Genomic DNA, 19,482 nt, shown 5'->3' on the forward strand with positions numbered 1-19,482 from the left:
TGAGAATCTGTTCTTTGCCTTGCTGTACAAAATGCTGCCCCATCCTCTATTTCTGTGAAGGAAGTCTTGGAGAAAGTCCTAACTGCAAGGAAGAAAAGGACAAATATCAGAAAAAAAGAACAATCTATATATTATTGAGGTTCAGAAGAAGTGATCACATGTTCTACCCTTCCCCAAGAGATGCTTCAAGGCATTTATCACTTTTTTCATAAAAATATCACAATTTTGGGGTTAGTCTAAAAGTTCCAAGAAGATAATCTGTGTTATTCATCACTGCGCTTCTATATCTAACCAGTCATCTAACAAAAAGTAAGCATTCAGGTAAAAGTTTCATGAATCACTGAGCAAATAAATGGGGTTCTTCAGTCGGTTCTTGAAGGATGGACATGGTTATAATAGGCAGAAATGGAAGAGAACTTTCCCCTAACTTATTGCTAGTGGAAATAGCAGTAAGTTGAAACACTGAGATCAGACACTACTGGTTCTTTACTGATTACTTTAGTGATTTCTTAATTTTCTATTCTTGTCAGTTCAGCCGCTCAGTTTTGTCCAACTCCTTGCAAGCCCATGACTGCAGTATGCCAGGCCTCCCTGTCCATCACCAACTCCCAGAATCCACCCAAACCCATGTCCATTGAGTCGGTGATGCCATCCAACCATCTCATCCTCTGTCATCCCCTTCTCCTCCTGCCTCAATCTCTCCCAGCATCTGGGTTTTTTCAAATGAGTCAGCTCTTCGCATCAGGTGGCCAAAGTACTGGAGTTGCAGCCTCAAAATCAGTCCTACCAATGAACACCTAGGACTGATCTCCTTTAGGATGGACTGGTTGGATCTCCATGCAGTCCAAGGGACTCTCAAGAGTCTTCTCCAAAACCACAGTTCAAAAGAATCAATTATTCGGCGCTCAGTTTCTTTATAGTCCAACTCTCACATCCATACATGACCACTGGAAAAACCATAGCCTTGACTAGATGGACCTTTGTGGACAAAGTAATGTCTCTGCTTTTTAATATGCTGTCTAGGTTGGTCATAGCTTTCCTTCCAAGCAGTAAGCGTCTTTTAATTTCATGGCTACAATCACCATCTGCAGTGATTTTGGAGCCCCCCAAAATAAAGTCAGCCACTGTTTCCACTGTTTCCCCATCTATTTGCCATGAAGTGAAGGGACCGGATGCCATGATCTTAGTTTTCTGAATGCTGAGCTTTAAGTCAACTTTTTCACTCTCCTCTTTCACTTTCATCGAGAGGCTCTTTAGTTCTTCTTTGTTTTCTGCCATAAGGGTGGTGTCATCTGCATATCTGAGGTTAATGATATTTCTCCCGGCAATCTTGATTCCAGCTTGTGCTTCTTCCAGCCCAGCGTTTCTCATGATGTACTCTGCATATAAGTTAAATTAGCAGGGTGACAATATACAGCTTTGACGTACTCCTTTTCCTATTTGGAATCAGTCTGTTGTTCCACGTCCAGTTCTGACTGTTGCTTCCTGACCTGCATACAGGTTTCTCAAGAGGCAGGTCAGGTGGTCCGGTATTCCCATCTCTTTCAGAATGTTCCACAGTTTATTGTGATCGACACAGTCAAAGGCTTTGGCATAGTCAATAAAGCAGAAATAGATGTTTTTCTGGAGCTCTCTTGCTTTTTCCTTGATCCAGCAGATGATGGCAATTTGATCTCTGGTTCCTCTGCCTTTTCTAAAACCAGCTTTAAACAACTAGAAGTTCACGGTTCATATATTGTTGATGCCTGGCTTGGAGAATTTTGAGCATGACTTTACTAGCGTGTGAGATGAGTGCAATTGTGTGATAGTTTGAGCATTCTTTGGCATTGCCTTTCTTTGGGATTGGAATGAAAACTGACCTTTTCCAGTCCTGTGGCCCCTGCTGAGTTTTCCAAATTTGCTGGCATATTGAGTGCAGCACTTTCATAGCATCATCTTTCAGGATTTGAAATAGCTCAACTGGAATTCCATCAACTCCACTAGCTTCATTCGCAGTGATGCTTTCTAAGGCCCACTTGACTTCACATTCCAGGATATCTGGCTCTAGGTGAGTGATCACACCATCATGATTATCTGGGTTGTGAAGACCTTTTTTGTACAGTTCTTCTGTGTATTCTTGCCACCTCTTCTTAATATCTTCTGCTTCTGTTCGGTCCATACCATTTCTGTCCTTTATTGAGCCCACCTTTGCATGAAATGTTTCCTTGGTAGCTCTGATTTTCTTGAAGAAATCTCTAGTCTTTCCCATTCTATTGTTTTCCTCTATTTCTTTGCATTGATCACTGAGGAAGGCTTTCTTATCTCTCCTTGCTATTCTCTGGAACTCTGCATTCAAATGGGTATATCTTTCCTTTTCTCCTTTGTTTTTCACTTCCCTTCTTTTCACAGTTGTTTGTAAGGCCTCCTCAGACAGCCATTTTGCTTTTCTGAATTTCTTGTAGACAAACTATATCCCTGGCACCTAAACATGTATTTCATGCCTTGTCCTCCTCCTTTAGTTCTGACATGGCTCCTTGAGGGGAAGAACCCTGCCTTTTCCCTCTCTAACATTCTCTTTTTCTGACTCTCAACACAGGTCTGCTCATATAAAAAAGGCCACTGTGCTATGCTGGAATATAACCTGTACCTGCTTTCAGTTTTGACTATTTTGGTTAGAGACTTTGGATAGATTTCAACCTCTCCAAATCTCAACTTCTTCTTCTTCTACAAATTAGGAATTAACAGTATATTTTTAAAAAGGAATGCTATGAAGATCAAATTTATCAGTTCATTCAATACTGCCTTTCCAAAACCTTTCAAGAACTATGTTAAGCCCTGCAGACACACACATGTATCTGTGTGTGTATTATGTGTGTGTGTGTATATATATATACACACACATTTACATACACAGACACACATATATATCCTCTACATATACATACACAGACATACATATATATTTCCTGTACTTCTAAGGAATTCATGGTTTAATGGGAAAAAATTTTTAAATGACCATGCTTGCAAATCAAAAAAACCTTTCCAATGTGACATCTCTGGACAACTCTCTGATTCTGAAGCTCATTTTTCTTAAAGTGACTTTGTAACCTACAGAAGCGATGATTCCACAGATTCTGCTTATAAATTATAATTCTAAAAGGTCACCTAATCCCCCTGAACAGCCTCCATAGCATCTCCCATACTCAGTCAACCAATGTCTGTGAATACTTCCATGAATTCTCTAGTTCAGAGACAATCTTTTTTGTATTACCACAGAGTTTAAGTCTAAATCATCCTTTCATTCTGAAGTTTTTGTCATAATAAATAGTCCAAAGAAACACTAGTAAAGTATCATCTAATGATAGATCAGTGCTCAGTGATGCTAAATCATGTAAAACGCAGATTATGCAAAGTTAGGGCAAAGGGACCATGGCTATTATGAAATGCAAGAACCTCAAAGGAAATTAAATAAAAATCACTGCCAATATCCAGCATCAAAATGCACTCCTGATGTCCAGGATATTAACAGCACTAATGTTTTTACAAATTCTCTTGAGTCTTTCAGTACCATCAATAATGTCTTAAGAGCCTAAACACTGGACATTTAACAGAGAAGAAAAGATCTATAGCAGGCTAATTTGTTGCTTCCTAGGAGACTGGAACAATTTGTTACTTCTACACTAAGTAACATTAATTCTGTATATCTTCCTGTCTGTAAAGAAAGTAGGGCTAAGTTGGTACAAAGACCAACTATTTAGGACACTTTGGGACTATCTGCAAACCAATGATAAATAAATACACCACTTCCTGTCTTTAATCATACAGAAAGTACCCTTTAATCAAGGTAATTTGGTTATTTCACCACCTCCAAAATCTAAGGACCCCTACCAGAGAATTAAACTTCTAGACCTCGGCACCCATCCCTTACTCCCCACCTCCAAACTCTAATAAATCACAAAGACTCACAGATTTTGTGTGCTCTGGGCGTGGAGCGATCACTGGAGGTGGGGTAGCATCATCATCATCATCTTCATCTTCTGAAACTGGTGGCACTGCAGGGGTCTCAGACACTGCCTTCACATTCTGCACAGTGAAAAAAGCCAGATTCATTAGGTTAAGCCAACATGGAACTTAAACTACCAGGGTTACCAATCTCCCAGAAGAAACCTTCTCCTGACACTTTTTCTGAAACACATATCAGCCTCCAAGCTCTCCACCTTTGTAGCCGACCTCAGGAACTCAGCCATCTCCCCTCTCTTCTTTTAGCTACCACTCCCCGTTCAGTCCCTGGAGGGCTTCCTTCTCCCACCCAAAGCCTAACTCTGCATGGGGAAACCAACTGACAGCTTCTCTACCTGCCTACCCCAAACCAAACCCTGAAGACAAGCTCATATTTCTTTCTTCTCTATGAATTTTACTCTCTGTGCTGAAGAGCGGATAAAGTACAACATGGAGGAAAGGGATCAAAAGTTCAGAATTTTACAAAGTTTATCGTTATAATTCTGTAGTCCTTTCTGATATAGTAAAAAGAAGTTCTGAAAGGTCTGTGCCTTTCCTTTTCCTTCTTTACCAAAACATACTGCATCCCTTATGCTATCAGGTACCCTCACCTCAAGCTGCAGATACAGAACATCAGGAGACCCTTGTCTCTGGAAGCAATGAGATTTTCCCCAGATCAGATGCTACCTATTTCCTTAAGCTTCTGCCCTGTCTTGGAATGACCCTTACCAGCACCACTAATTGAATCTGCTATAATCTCAGAAACTTGATTTTCTCATGCAAACTATAACAAAGCTGGGCCAAAACTGGCAGGTTTCAGGGCAAGTCCAGGCAAAAAGATCATACCATTACTGTTTATAACACGTATTCAAGAGAGAAAATAGCTCCAAAATATGAGATTTTTGATAGAGATTAAATGATTACAGCATAGGACCAGAGAAGTAATAGAGATCTTTTAGTAGATATTGATATAATTCAACAGTTTCAGATATTTTCAGACCATCTACTTTGTGCTCAGTAAGATACTGTGATGGACGTTTTTGATATAAATGTACAAAGATGAAAAGATGGTCCAAGTCCTAAAAGTAGCTCATCATCTGATGCAGGAGACAGACACATGGACAATTCCCCTTCTGCTGCCATTTGAGACCGCTGGAGAGAGGAATGTCAGAACAACATGGGATAAGTGAAGGAACTTATTCAGTTGAATATTATACTAGAGTTACGTGTGGGAGAGTGGCCTTTACCGCATTTGACATACTAAGTAAGGAAAACTGGCATCCTCATAGATTCTAACAGGACCTCCAGTGCAGGACATAACTTAAAAACTGCCAGTGATACAAAAGACTACATGGTCTATGAGTCATTTACATAAAATGTCTGAAAAATGTAAGTTTATATAGACAGAATATCAGTGGTTTCCTAGGGTTGGGCATGGGAGTTTGAATGAACTGTAAAAGAATACTAAGGAACTCTTTGTGGTGATGGGAATATTCCAAAAATAGATTGCAGAGACAGTTGCTGCTGCTACTTCAGTCATGTCCAACTCTGTGCGACCCCTTAGACAGAAGCCCACCAGGCTCCCCCGTCCCTGGGATTCTCCAGGCAAGAATACTAGAGTGGGTTGCCATTTCCTTCTCCAATGCATGGAAGTGAAAAGTGAAAGTGAAGTTGCTCAGTCCTGTCCAACCCTCAGCGACCCCATGGACTGCAGCCTTCCAGCCTCCTCTGTCCATGGGATTTTCCAGGCAAGAGTACTGCAGTGGGGTGCCACTGCCTTCTCCGAGAGACAGCTGCACAAGTCTATAAATTTAATACAATCATTGAATTGCACAGTTCAGCTAATATGGATGAATATTACAATATATAAATAACAGTCAATAATGCTACCTTTTAAAAGTAAAAATTCTAAGTTATATGTAAAACCAGCAGGTTCTTATCTTACATTTAATATAATACAGATATGTAAGGAGTTAAAAGCAAAAATTCCTCAGGAATGCCTGATAAAGATGGCAGATTAAACATAGGCATCTATTTCTTAAAATCTCATTAGAACTATAATAAATAATGGCCTGTTAAAGCCACTAAACCCAGAAGGTTGGGGAAAACAGGAAAGGGGGAAAGATTAGCAAAGGAGGCAAAGACAATCAGATGAGCAGTAACTGTTAAGAAGACCAATATCACAAGCTGATGGTAGGCAAATCTGAAAATCAATCTACATTATCTATGCTGCAAAATGAAGGCAAGGAAAATAGGGTAAGTATTTTAAAAAATCAGAGAATTAGTCCAGCAAGTCTTAAAAAAAAAAAAAAAAAAAAAACAGGAGCTCCAGAAAGGGAAAACAAAGAAAAGAGGGGATGAAATCATAACAACTCAGGCAAATTTCCTAAAACTGAAAGCTTGAGTTTCCAGGTTGAAAGAGTTCACAAAGCTCCTCATGAAATCAGTAGGTGAATATACAGATGAAATTATGAAATTTCAAAGTGATGGTGACAAGAAAAAAAAAAATGCCACAAGCCTCCCAAGCAAAAAAGAAATAAAAACCAGGTCAGGTACAAAGAGGCAGGAATAAAACAGCTTTGAAACTGAATAGCTAATGCTGAAAATTCGATGATACAACTGCAATGCTTCCCAAATTCTAGTGGAAAATTATTTTCAACCAAGAATTCCATACACAGAAAAATATCAATCAAATGGGAGGCAGAACAGAGATGCTCCCTTTTGAGACCTGAAAGATAGTAAGTACTTGCTTCCCACCTACTCTCTCAAAGCTACTGGAAGATGGGATCCACCAAACTAGGAAGCAAACTAAAAATGAGGAAGCACTGCAAGTGAAATAGAAATTCCAACAGAAATGCAAAGAAATTTCAAAGACAATAGTGAAGGAAGACCCCAGAATGACAGCTATTAGTTACTAGGATTTCAGTCCTAACTGATTTTTTAATTTAATGCTTGGGTAAAAAGAATTTTTAAGTGAATATTCTTAATTACCATCAACCCAACAGGTTAGTTCAGTTAAGTCATTCAGTCGTGTCCAAGGCTTTGCAACCCCATGGACTGTAGCATGCCAGGGTTCCCTGTCCATCACCTACTCCTGGAGCTTACTCAAACTCATTTCCATCGAGTCAGTGATGCCATCCAACCATCTATTCCTCTGTTGTCCCGTTCTCCTCCTGACTTCAATCTTTCCCTGCATCAGGATCTTTTCAAATGAGTCAGTTCTTTGCATCAGGTGGCCAAAGTATTGGAGTTTCATCTTCAGCATCAATCCTTCCAATGAATATTCAGGACTGATTTCCTTTAGGATGGACTGGTTGGATCTCCTTCCAGTTCAAGGGACTCTCAAGAACCACAGTTTAAACTGTGAACTTCTCCAGCACCACAGTTCAAAAGCATCAATTCTTCCATGCTCAGCTTTCTTTATGGTTCAAATCTCACATCCATACACGACCACTGGAAAAACCATAGCTTGGACTAGACGGACCTTTGTAAGGAAAGTAATATATCTGCTTTTTAATATGCTGTCTAGGTTGGTCATAGCTTTTCTATCAAGGAGCAAGCGTCTTTTAATTTCATGGCTGAAGTCACCATCTGTGATGATTTTGGAGCCCAAAAAATAAAGTCTGCCACTGTTTCCCCATCTATTTGCCATGAAGTGGTGGAACCAGATGCCACAATCTTAGTTTTCTGAATGCCGAGTTTTAAACCAACTTTCTCACTCTCCTCTTTCACTTTCATCAAAAGGCTCTTAAGTTCTTCGCTTTCTGCCCATAAGGGTGGTGTCATCTGCATATCTGAGATTATTGATATTTCTCCCGGCAATCTTGATTCCAGCTTGTGCTTCATCCAGCCCAGCATTTTGCATGATGTACTCAGCATATAAGTTAAATAAACAGGGTGACAATATAGAGCCTTGATGTACTCCTTTCCCAATTTGGAACCAGTCTGTAGTTCCATGTCCAGTTATAACTGTTGCTTCTTGACCTGCATACAGATTTCTCAGGAGGTGGGTAAGGTGGTTTGGTATTCCCATCTCTTGAAGAATTTTCCACAGTTTGCTGTGATCTACACAGTCAAAAGCTTTAGTCTAGTCAATAAAGCAGAATTAGATGTTTTTCTGGAACTCTTGTTTTTTCGATGAACCAGTGGACATTGGCAATTTGATCTCTGTTTCCTCTGGCTTTTCTAAATCCAGCTTGAATATCTGGAGATTCACAGTTCACATACTGTTGAAGTCTGGCTTGGAGAATTTTGAGCATTGCTTTGCTAGCGTGTGAAATTTGTGGTTTGAACATTCTTTGGCATTGCCTTTCTTTGGGATTGGAATGAAAACTGACCTTTTCCAGTCCTGTGGCCACTGCTAACTTTTCCAAATTTTCTGGCATATTGAGTGCAACACTTTCACAGCATCATCTTTTAGGATCTGAAATAGCTCAACTGGAATTCCATCACCTCCACTAGCTTTGTTCGTAGTGATGCTTCCCAAGGCCCACTTGACTTCACATTCCAGGATATCTGGCTCAAGGTGAGTGTGAGTGATCACACCATCGTGATTATCTGGGTTGTGAAGATCTTTTTTGTATAGTTCTTCTGTGTATTCTTGCCACCTCTTCTTAATATCTTCTGCTTCTGTCCTTTACTGTGCCCATCTTTGCATGAAACGTTCCCTTGGTATCTCTGATTTTCTTGAAGAGATCTCTAGTCTTTTCCATTCTATTGTTTTCCTCTATTTCTTTGCATTGATCACTGAGGAAGGATTTCTTATCTCTCTTTGCTATTCTTTGGAACTCTGCATTCAAATGGGTATAGCTTTCCCTTTCTCCTTTGTCTTTAGCTTCTCTTCTTTTCTCAGCTATTTGTAAGGCCTCCTCAGACAACCATTTTGCCTTTTTGCATTTCTTTTTCTTGGCGATGGTCTTGATCACTGCCTCCTGTACAATGTCATGAACCTCCATCCATAGTTCTTCAGGCACTCTATCAGATCTAATCCCTTGAATCTATTTGTCACTTGCACTATATAATCATAAAGGATTTGATTTACCCAACAGGTAATTATTGTTAATATTTAATGTTTAGCCTTTCCAAGGGTGGTAAACTAGACCATCACATGTTCAAACATACCTTTATGTTGACCTCATGCTTGAAAGCTAGTTTGATTAGGTACAGAATTCTTGGTTTTAAATAATTTTCCTCTTACCTCTGAAAATACTACTCCCTTGACCACTACTGCTAATGAGGCACATTAGCTGTGTTTTCATTTTGAAAGCTTTGAAAATATTTCTCTTTATTCTTGGGTATCTTTACAGTTGTCTGACTTGGTAACTGGTAGGCTCTTTCATCTGAAGACTCATACGTTTCTTTAGCTGAGAGATTTTTCTTCCATTATTCCTTTATTCTTTCTACTTTAATGTCTTAATCCTCTAGTTCTTCCTGAATTTCACTGAATAATGTCCTATATCACTTATTCTTTTATTTTCCATATGTTTTATATCATTAATACACCTTTATGTGCATTTTTTAATCCTTGGGAATTTATTTCTTTAATCATATTTTTAATTTCTAAGAATTCTTTTTTTATCCTCTGATTGCTCTAACTCATGGGTCCCCAACGCCAGGGCCACAGACCAGTACCGGTCAATGGTCTGTTAGGAACCGGGCCACACAGCAGGAGGTGAGCATCAGACAAGGAAGCAAGCCAGTCAGTGAGCAAAGCTTCATCTGTATTTATAGCCGCTCTCCATTGTTTGCGTAACTGCCTGAGCTCCATCTCTTGTGAGATCAGCAGCAGCACTAGATTCTCATTGAAACACGAACACTACTGTGAACTGTGCATATGAGGGATCTAGGTTGTGTGCCCCTTATGAGAATCGAATGCCTGATTGGAGGTAGACTCAAGGCGATGATGCCAGTGCTGGGGAGTAACTGCTGATATAGATTATCATTAGCACAATAAATGTAATACACTTGAGTCATCCCCAAACCATCCCCACTCCCCTACCCCCAACCCATGGAAAACAGTCTTCCACGAAACTGGTCCCTGGAGCCAAAAGATTGGGAACCACTGCTCTGATTATAATATGTTTTGGGAGATGCAATATCTATAAAACCTTTGAATATATTGGGTTGGCCAAGATGTTCATTCCAATTTTTTGAAATGTCTTACAGAAAAGCCCAAATGAACTTTTTGGCCAACCCAATATTACAGTTCTTTTTAATTTTCTTTCCTGAATTATCAGTTTCCTCTGGGATCAGTTTTATTTCTTTATCTTGGTCCTTCTCTTTAATGCTTTGTTCCTCTCAAGTGTCTAGAGACCCCTGGCTCTTCTCTCATATTTATCAGTGAAAAATCAGATTAATCAGTGTACACGCCTAACATGTGCTTCCTCTGTAGGCATGTGAGTGTGCTTCTCTGCTGTCTCTTCCTCTGAATGGGCAGTCTGATGCAGTCTGTATATGAGTTACACAGATGTGGTAACCGACAAGTATCATTTCAGAGTGCATCAGCACGGAACAGAATGTATGGTAGAGATTCCTCTTCTCCCAGTTATCAAAAGCATAAGAAATTTATCCTTGGGATGCAGAAATTTAATGTATTGTTTTCCACTGCAGAGCTACTTTTCCTTTTCCTCTACTTTATACCTGCTGTTGAGATTTGTAGTTAACGCCAGTGCTGCTCTATTTCTCTCTCAGGCCCCTGTACCCATATCAGGCATTCTCCTGATATGGGTAGTTTACAAAGAGGCAGTTTACTTTCTTTAGATAAGTGTCTGGTTTAAGCTTAAGATCAACCTTCTGATACCTTTTGCTCACTTAACATGGAGGCTGTCCCTGCTTTTTCAATTACAGAATTTAAACTAATTTACTCTTGAAGATGACCCAGGACTCTTTCCTGTTTTATATATATATTCTCTCATACCATTTTCTCTGGAGCTACTCTTATTTCCTAGGATTTTTCTCTTCCACACATACAGAATAGCTGTACTTTCTGCTGCTCCAGTCAATCTGATCTTATCTGCTTTCTATCTTCCATGAATTTCCAACAATGGTTCATTAATAAGCATTGTTTTGAATTTATTTTTTATGTATCTTTTCTGAATTTAAGAAATTAAGCACAGCAAAAGAGACAGAGATATGAATTCATCCCACTACACAGATCCAAATTCTAGAAGTATCTTTCTAAAATGGTTGTTGTTGTTCAGTAGTTCAGTCATATGTAACTCTTTCTGACCCCATGGAGTGTAGCCTGCCAGGCTCCTCTATCCCCGGGATTTTCCCAGCAAGAATACTGGAGTGGGTTGCCATTTCCTTCTCCAGTGGAATCTTGCTGACCCAAGGACTGAACCCACATCTCCTGCACTGGCAAGCAGATTCTTTGCCACTGGGCCATCAGGGAAGCCCTTTCTAAGATGGTAGTTTAGACTAAAATAAACATCTAACTACATTATTTAAAATACTTCCTTAGCTCGAGTGGAGAGTCCAGTTTCTTTCACCTGACATGATGGATCCTTAACAATGTGGCTTTTGTTCATGCTACCTCACACAAGAAAGCATTGATTGCCCTTTTCTCTGGCTGGTATTATTGCCTACATTTACCTGACAGTGTGTTACTTACCTGACACTGTGTTATCAATCCTTGTTTACGTGTTCTGATTCCTCACTAAGTTGTGAGATCAAGAGCAAAGACCTTACCCATCCTTGACTCTTGGGCACTCACAGAGCCTCTAACATAGTAGGTGATCATTTTATAAATGAGTGATCAGGCACTAAAATGCTAAATAATCTAAGAGATGGATCTCAGACCAATGAGCCACAAATAAAAGAATTTTAGAACTAGAAGAAACATTAAAGGTTATGTTTATTAATGAACAAACTGTGAGGGCCCAAGAACTCTGTGCCAACTACCCTGTACTACCAAGCATAATAAATCACTCCATCAAATATGATCCTCACTGTATGTTATTCACGTACTCCTCTTGCAGCCCTCATCCTTCTGTTAACTTTTTCTCAAGGACTAAGAAAACGCAAAAATTTTATCTCTGTATCACCAATACCTGGGCACAAAGAAAGTGCTAAATAAATATCTATGGTTAAATGTATAAATGAATGTTGAGGAGAACTTAATATTGTACTGGTTTCTACTACTAATTCATTCAAGGATAGGAAGCAAGACACGTAATCTCTGAGTCCCAATTTCTTGTGTCATGGACATTACAATATCATTCAAATATTTCCAACATCAAATGTAATGATCTGTGTAAAACCAATATGGAAAATGATGCCATGCTACCACAGGACAAACTATATCCCCACATATAACTAGTAAGGAAAAAAAGAGGACTGAGCCACAGGGATAATGTTCTGAACTGGGGAGAAAATGTCCTTGACAATCTGGTGGTTTTAATTGTAGATTCTAAAATCAGTACAGGTTTTTACAAAGCAGGTGTTATCCTCTCTGCCATATGGCATGGGCCCCAGGGCTCCTCCTCCTCACTAAGGAACAACAGACCGAAGGCTTTACTGCAGTCTCCTTTATAAGACCTCTCTGACATCTTCTTTCTCAGTTCCCTGCCACAGTGGGGAAAAAAACCCAGGAAGGAGACTCAGAAGACCCTAGTTCTAATCTGGTTGTATCACAATAGCAATTAAGAGTCTCCAGGAAAGTCTGTTTCCTACCTGTGAAGTGGGGATGATAATTTCTTCACAAGGTTAATTTGTGAAGACTAATTATGTTAACATACATAAGTTACTGGGCTTCCCTCATAGCCCAGTTGATAAAAAATTTGCCTGCGATACAGGAGACTCAGGTTTGATTCCTGGGTTGGGAAGATACCCTGGAGAAGGAAATGGCAACCCACTCCAGTGTTCTTGCCTGGAGAATCCCATGGACAGAGGAATCTGGCAGGATACAGTCCATGGAGTCATGAGAGTCGTACGACTTAGCAACTAAACCACCACCATATAAGTTACTAACACAGTGCCTGGCACATCTTAGCTGCTCAATAAATAATAGCTGCTACTCCTCCTTTAAAAGCATAAAGACATCTGAGCCACAAAGTACAGTTAAGCTTTGGTTAACATCCCTTCTTCGACAATTTACAACTCAACAATGGGAAGAAATTTCCAAGAATCTCAACATCAGCAAGTTCTTCACCACCTTTTAACTATATCTCTTGATTTGATGAAAAAATGAATCAGTGGAAAGCAAAATGAATTGGGAATCAGTTACCTATTGCCAATAATCCTTCTCAATTTCAGTTTTATCATCTATTATACAAGGATAATAACCTGTCTCATTAAACTCCTCTGAAGATTAAAAGAGATCGTGACTATGAAAGGACCCAGGATGCTACTGGCAATGGACATGTGAACCTTTTTTTTTAATCACTGATTACAATATAAATGACTCAGAATAAATGAATCTCCAATGCTGGAAGCATGATTCAAAATTTTTGGATTGTGACTCAGTACTGTGTTAAAATGTATGACTCCTCCACTTAAGATCCTTCAATAGCTTGTTATTACCTTTAAAAGTTAAAATTCCTACATGATCTGACCTGCCTACACTTCACATTCCAATCATAACAAACTACTTGCAGTTCTCTGTGCAAGCAAACCTCATGAACCCTTGCCTTAGCACATGCTATTTACCCTCTGCCTGGAATACCCATGTCTCTTTACTATTATTCCCCAAGATAACTAACTCATTCAGTTCAGACTTCACCATCAGGAAGCTTCCCTTAAACATCCAGTCTTTTATTCAGTACGTGCCACAGTACAATTTTACTCAGTATTATATCGTTATGTGCCACATGCTATGGAACCTGCAACTGACAGGTGAGACATAGTTCCTGGCCTCATGAAGTTTTAGCATCCTGTACTGTAACTGTTTGTGCCTTCATGACACTCATAAGACTGGGAGATCAGGAGTTTGATAATGTCTGATTCATCCCTATACTGTCATTTCTCCAGAAGACCTGGCATAGAATAGCAGCTCTGCAAATGTTTAGTAAATCAACATAAAATAACCAACTTTGCACAAGAGACAGCACTAGATAAAAAGAATAGCAGTCATCTAGTATAATAAGTCACAGCTTACTCATTATAAGATTCTTTCAAATACATCAATACCTCATCTCATAATCTGCTTTAGAAAAAGGAATTGGTAAATTGTGAAGGTCAGAGGGACCCATGAGGTCATCAATGACTTCTATACATTCCTTCAAGTGATAGGACATTCACTACAACTTCAGAGGACAGAATGAATGACCTTAAACTAATAGAATCTGCTCCCTTCAACAATTAATCCTAATCCTGGTTTTGTAAACCCAATTAAACCAAAAGAACAAATTCTCTTTTAAATGCAGCTATTTGAGGACATCTCCAGGTAAGGCAAAGTGTATAGTGAGGAAAAAACTGAAGCTCAGAAAGGCAAATTGGTTTTCCTAAGGTTCAAAGCTAAAACTGAAAACTGAGTCTAGCAGTCAGTTCTTCTGGTTAGAGGGTTAGGATTTCTAGAGCATTAATAAATTAAAGCTGGAAGGGATATCTACTGCTTATTAAGTTCAAGTCCTTTACTCTGAGGCCCAAGGTGGGAGAGTGACTAAGATGAGTGCCCACCAGCCCAGACTCTGCATCTACCACACTGACCTGATCCCTAAAAATCATATCTGCCCATATCAGAATAGAGGAAATAAAGGCTTACCAAAGTGTTAGAAGAATTATAATCCTCAGCTGATTTATCTGCAAAAGAAAAAAGACAAGTGATTCAGTCAGTAAACAATTACAGTGAATTCTTTCTTGAGACTTAGGAAGCCTATTCAGTAAAATACTTGCCAAGCTTAGAATAACAGTTACTGATACTACAGTCCCAATACCACGCTAAATACTTTATACACATTACGACCTCTAATCCTTGCTACAGCTGGGTACTATTATTATGTCTACTTTTATAAATTTGGAAACTGACATTCAGTGAAGTGATTTGTCTACAAATTATTTAACACACAGGTTATTAGGAGTCAAGATCTGAATCCTGATCTAATTCTAAATACTATGCTAGAACTATATCCACATTATCAAGCCTCAGTGATTAAGGAAATTTCCTCCATTCTAAGAGAAAAGGAAAGAGTTCATAACTGGTATCACCCTGAGACGTCTATAACAAATCATGACCAGCATGCAGATTCAGCTTTTAGAAAGGATCCTTTTATATTCATGTCTATTCCCCACAAGGAGAGAAAAACTAAGCCTTAGGAAAACAGCTTCCCGGATAGCTCAGCTGGTAAAGAATCTGCCTGCAATGTAGGAGACCCTGGTTCGATTCCTGGGTCAAGAAGTTCCCCTGGAGAAGGGATAGGCTACCCACTCCAATATTCTCACCTGGAGAATCCCCATAGATAGAGGATCCTCGTGGGCTACAGTTCATGGGATTGTAGAGAGTCGGACATGACTAAGCAACTTAGCACAACAGTCATGTCAAGTATAATTAAAGGCATGGTCTTATTTCTGACACTAGATCTAAACTCCCTCAATATCACCAAATTTTATTAATTCTGAGATATATTTTTTTTCACATTAACGTCTCTGAAACAAAGATGTGCCCTACAGTCAAAGGTATTTCATGATTTAATTGGCAGTTTCTTTTTTCTTCATGTATGCAAAATAACAATGCATCTTATAATCAACGATATCTTAAACTTGATAAAGTATGAAACACAGACCCAATGGAGATCTAGCAAGAAAATAAGTTTAAACACCAAGTATTATGTTTGGATTTATTCTTTAATTCCTAGAAGTCCAAGAAGAAATTGATTTCATCAGTTCACCACCAATGGAATTAAGGAGAAGAAATATTATATCAAAACCTACATCTACCTCACCAAGAAACAAGCCCAGATAATGTCCAAGATCTCACACATATGAAACTGTCAGGTATAGCTCCTGTGATCCTATGACAAATTATGAACCCACACACTGTGATAGTATGTTCTGAAATCAAGCCCTGAATGGCAAGCTGTACCCCCAGAGAAATCAAATCAGGATATAGCTTAAACATAATTCACCTGTTTTTCTTGTCCAAAAAGCATATTCCATACCAAGTAGAATACTATACCTTCACTGCACCACCTCCAACTATCTGTATTACTAGTGTTTTTGAGGATTGGGTATTCTAGTAATAAACATATCTCAGTCGTATAAAAGAAGAGTAAGTTTGCACCTTCTAAATGAGATGTACAATTTCTATATATAAAAATTAAATTTCATAGCACAGAACGACAAATAAATAAACTAAGGTTCAGAGGAAAAGAAACTGGTTTAAGATTACATAAAATCAAATGACACAAATCCATGGCAAAGAGGGCTAAAACCTAGAACCTGAGGTTGTCAGTTCAGTTCAGTTCAGTTGCTCAGTCATGTTTGACTCTTTGCGACCGCCTGGACTGCAGCACACCAAGCCTCCCTGTCCATCACCAACTCCCGGAGTTTATTCAAACTCATGTCCATTGAGTCAGTGATGCCATCCAACCATCTCATCCTGTCATCCCCTTCTCTTCCCGCCTTCAATCTTTCCCAGCATCAGGGTCTTTTCAAATGAGTCAGCTCTTTGCTTCAGGTGGCCAAAGTATTGGAGTTTCAGCTTCAACATCAGTCCTTCCAATGAATATTCAGGACTGATTTATTTTAGGATGGATTGGCTGGATCCCGTTCTAGTCCAAGGGACTCTCAAGAGTTTTCTCCAACACCACAGTTCAAAAGCATCAATTCTTCGGCGCTCAGCTTTCTTTATAGTTCAGCTCTCACATCCATACATGACTACTGAAAAAGCCACAGCCTTGACTAGACGGACCTTTGCTGGGAAAGCAACATCTCTGCTTTTTAAAATGCTGTCTAGGTTGCTCTAACTTTCCTTCCAAGGAGTAAGCATCTTTTAATTTCACGGCTGCAGTCACCATCTGTAGTAATTTTGGAGCCAAAAAAACGAAAAGTCTGCCACTGTTTCCACTGTTTCTCCATCTATTTGCCATGAAGTGATGAGACCGGATGCCATGATCTTAGTTTCCTCAATGTTGAGCTTTAAGCCAACTTTTTCACTCTCCTCTTTCAAGAGGCTCTTTATTTCTTCTTCACTTTCTACCATAAGGGTGGTGTCGTCTGTATACCTAAGGTTATTGATATTTCTCTCAGCAATCTTGATTCCAGCTTGTGCTTCCCTCCAGCCCTGCGTTTCTCATGATGTACTCTGCATATAAGTTAAATAAACACAGTGACAATATACAGACTTGAAGTACTCCTTTTCCTATTTGGAACCAGTCTGTTGTTCCACATCCGGTTCTAACTGTTGCTGCATACAGGTTTCTCAAGAGGCAGGTCAGGTGGTCTGGTATTCCCATCTCTTTCAGAATTTTCCACAGTTTATTGTGATCCACACAGTCAAAGGCTTTGGCATAATCAATAAAGCAGAAATAGATGTTTTTCTGGAACTCTCGCTTTTTCAATGATCCAGCAGATGTTGGCAATTTGATCTCTGGTTCCTCTGCCTTTTCTAAAACCAGACTGAGGTTGTCAATCTAGTCTAAATTTTGCTTATCACTTTACCTTTTAGTTGGTACAGAAATTAAAGTGCTAAAAAAACAGTAAACAACAAAAAAATTGGCATGAAAATTTGTGCTTTGGTTTTAGACAGCAAAGGATTTAAAGACCCAAGTTGAAAACACACTTACATAATTGGTGTATCACTTAATTGATATGTTAAGGCTCTATGAATAAATCACTTACTTCCCCTGAGCCTAAATAATTACTCTGAGTATGCAAAATGTGGGTAACAGTACTTGTATTACCAGTCTCTCAATGTCATCATGAGAATCAAGTGAGATAAGTTATGTGCAAGCATATACAAACTGAAGTAGTATTATCATAATTAATATGAGAATAGTATGAGAAGAAAGGAAATAGGAAAATGAGAGATAGGACATTAAAAATAACTGTGTCATAAAAAATGAGATCTAATATATAATACAGAGAACTATATTCAATATCCTATGACATACTGTAAAGCAGTTATCCTCCAATTTAAATTTGTAATAAATAAATTTTTTAAAAAGGAAAAAATATTGTATGATAAACCATACTGGAAAAGAATATTTTAAATTAGAGTGTATATATAACTGAATCACTTTGTTGTATAGCAGTAGCTAACACAACACTGTAAATCAATTATACTTTAAAAAAAAATAACTATGACAAATATACAGTTTTGCCTGGAGCTACTTTGATTTTCAACTTACAGAAAACAAAAAATCCTTCAATGTTATTCATTTATGCATACCTACAGGAACATACACACAATTATCTAAATGTGTATATCATATACCCATATTCATTCATATATACTTAAAGTGGACTTTTTATATTCCAAACATACAGAAACCCACAGAGCTGCTTCCATAAACAGTATTTGTACATATCTACACACGTACACATAAAAAGAGATTATTTCAAAGAGTCAGCTACTGAGGCTTTCAAAACCAGCTCCTAATCTGACATCTCTATGACAAACTCTTGAAAACACAAACCCTAATCTAGGAAACTTTCCTACCCATGATCCCTCAAACCCAATACCGCCTTGGAATAACTAACTCCCTCAATGGAAGAAGTGAGACAGACCCAGCAGGGACAGATATCAGGAAGGGAATATGCTGGGGACATGTATAATGCTCTGCTGGAACCACTATGCAGAATGACCAAAGCTGCAGCTTGTCATCCTCACCATCTGTGCCCTTTGCTACAAGCCAGACACTTGCTGGGAAAAGCATCCTTCAAAATCAGTTAGTTCATCCTGGTTCTCACTTTCCCCAACAACACTGACCTCTGAAAAAGACAATAGTAACACCAGCATTAAGCACTGAACTCAGAGTTTAGAACAGTGGTTAAGAGACCACTAATTTAGCCACATTAGAAAGGCATTTGAGGCTCTAATGTTTGTAAAACAAGAGGAAACTGGAAGTGGTATATACTAAAGATACTACTTGCCCTAAAATTCTAAGATGCTATATAAAAGGCAAGTTTCCAGAAATGCAGGCCTTCTTAAGACTTGCTTAAGAAAAGACAAATCTCTGCCATGGAATGAGGTGTTCCTAGTAAGAGTTACCAAAAGCAACTGGTAATTCCTAGTCCAGGAATTAGGAGACCTGGATTCTAATCCCAATTCTGGTATGAAAAACATTCTGAAAAACACAGCCCTTTATACAGAGACAAAGAACACATCTAAAGAACATTTATTATTATTGGCCTTTTTTCATTTGACTGATAAAAATTAGTTCCTTGAGAAAGAAATGGGGCTTGCCTACTTAAATGTGTTATCACATAACTTACTGATATCGAAAACAATGATGATAATAATGGCTACATTTCCATGGTGCTGTTTTATAACCTACAAAGAATTTTCACATCAATGAGCTCATTTATTCTCATTACAACCTCTTGAGATAGGAAATAACATCCCCA

The 19,482-nt window shown here is 38.7% G+C and overlaps 1 protein-coding gene across 8 annotated transcripts in view; it reads right to left on the reverse strand.

Annotated features, from left to right (window-relative positions):
* The window catches only part of PAK1 (p21 (RAC1) activated kinase 1), a 182,271-nt gene that overhangs the window by 46,553 nt on the left and 116,236 nt on the right, over nucleotides 1-19,482 (reverse strand). For all 8 annotated transcript variants that reach the window (XM_055416056.2, XM_055416055.2, XM_055416052.2 and 5 more), the window contains 2 exons: nucleotides 14,681-14,718; nucleotides 3,946-4,062 (listed from right to left, as the gene is read on the reverse strand). In XM_055416056.2, the coding sequence (XP_055272031.2) occupies nucleotides 3,946-4,062; nucleotides 14,681-14,718 (155 nt within the window). The remainder of the gene's footprint in view (nucleotides 1-3,945; nucleotides 4,063-14,680; nucleotides 14,719-19,482) is intronic.

Source organism: Moschus berezovskii, chromosome 25 (assembly GCF_049115385.1).
Source record: "Moschus berezovskii isolate FMDL1 chromosome 25, NW_MosBer_1.0, whole genome shotgun sequence".
In the NCBI taxonomy this organism is placed as follows: domain Eukaryota; kingdom Metazoa; phylum Chordata; class Mammalia; order Artiodactyla; family Moschidae; genus Moschus; species Moschus berezovskii.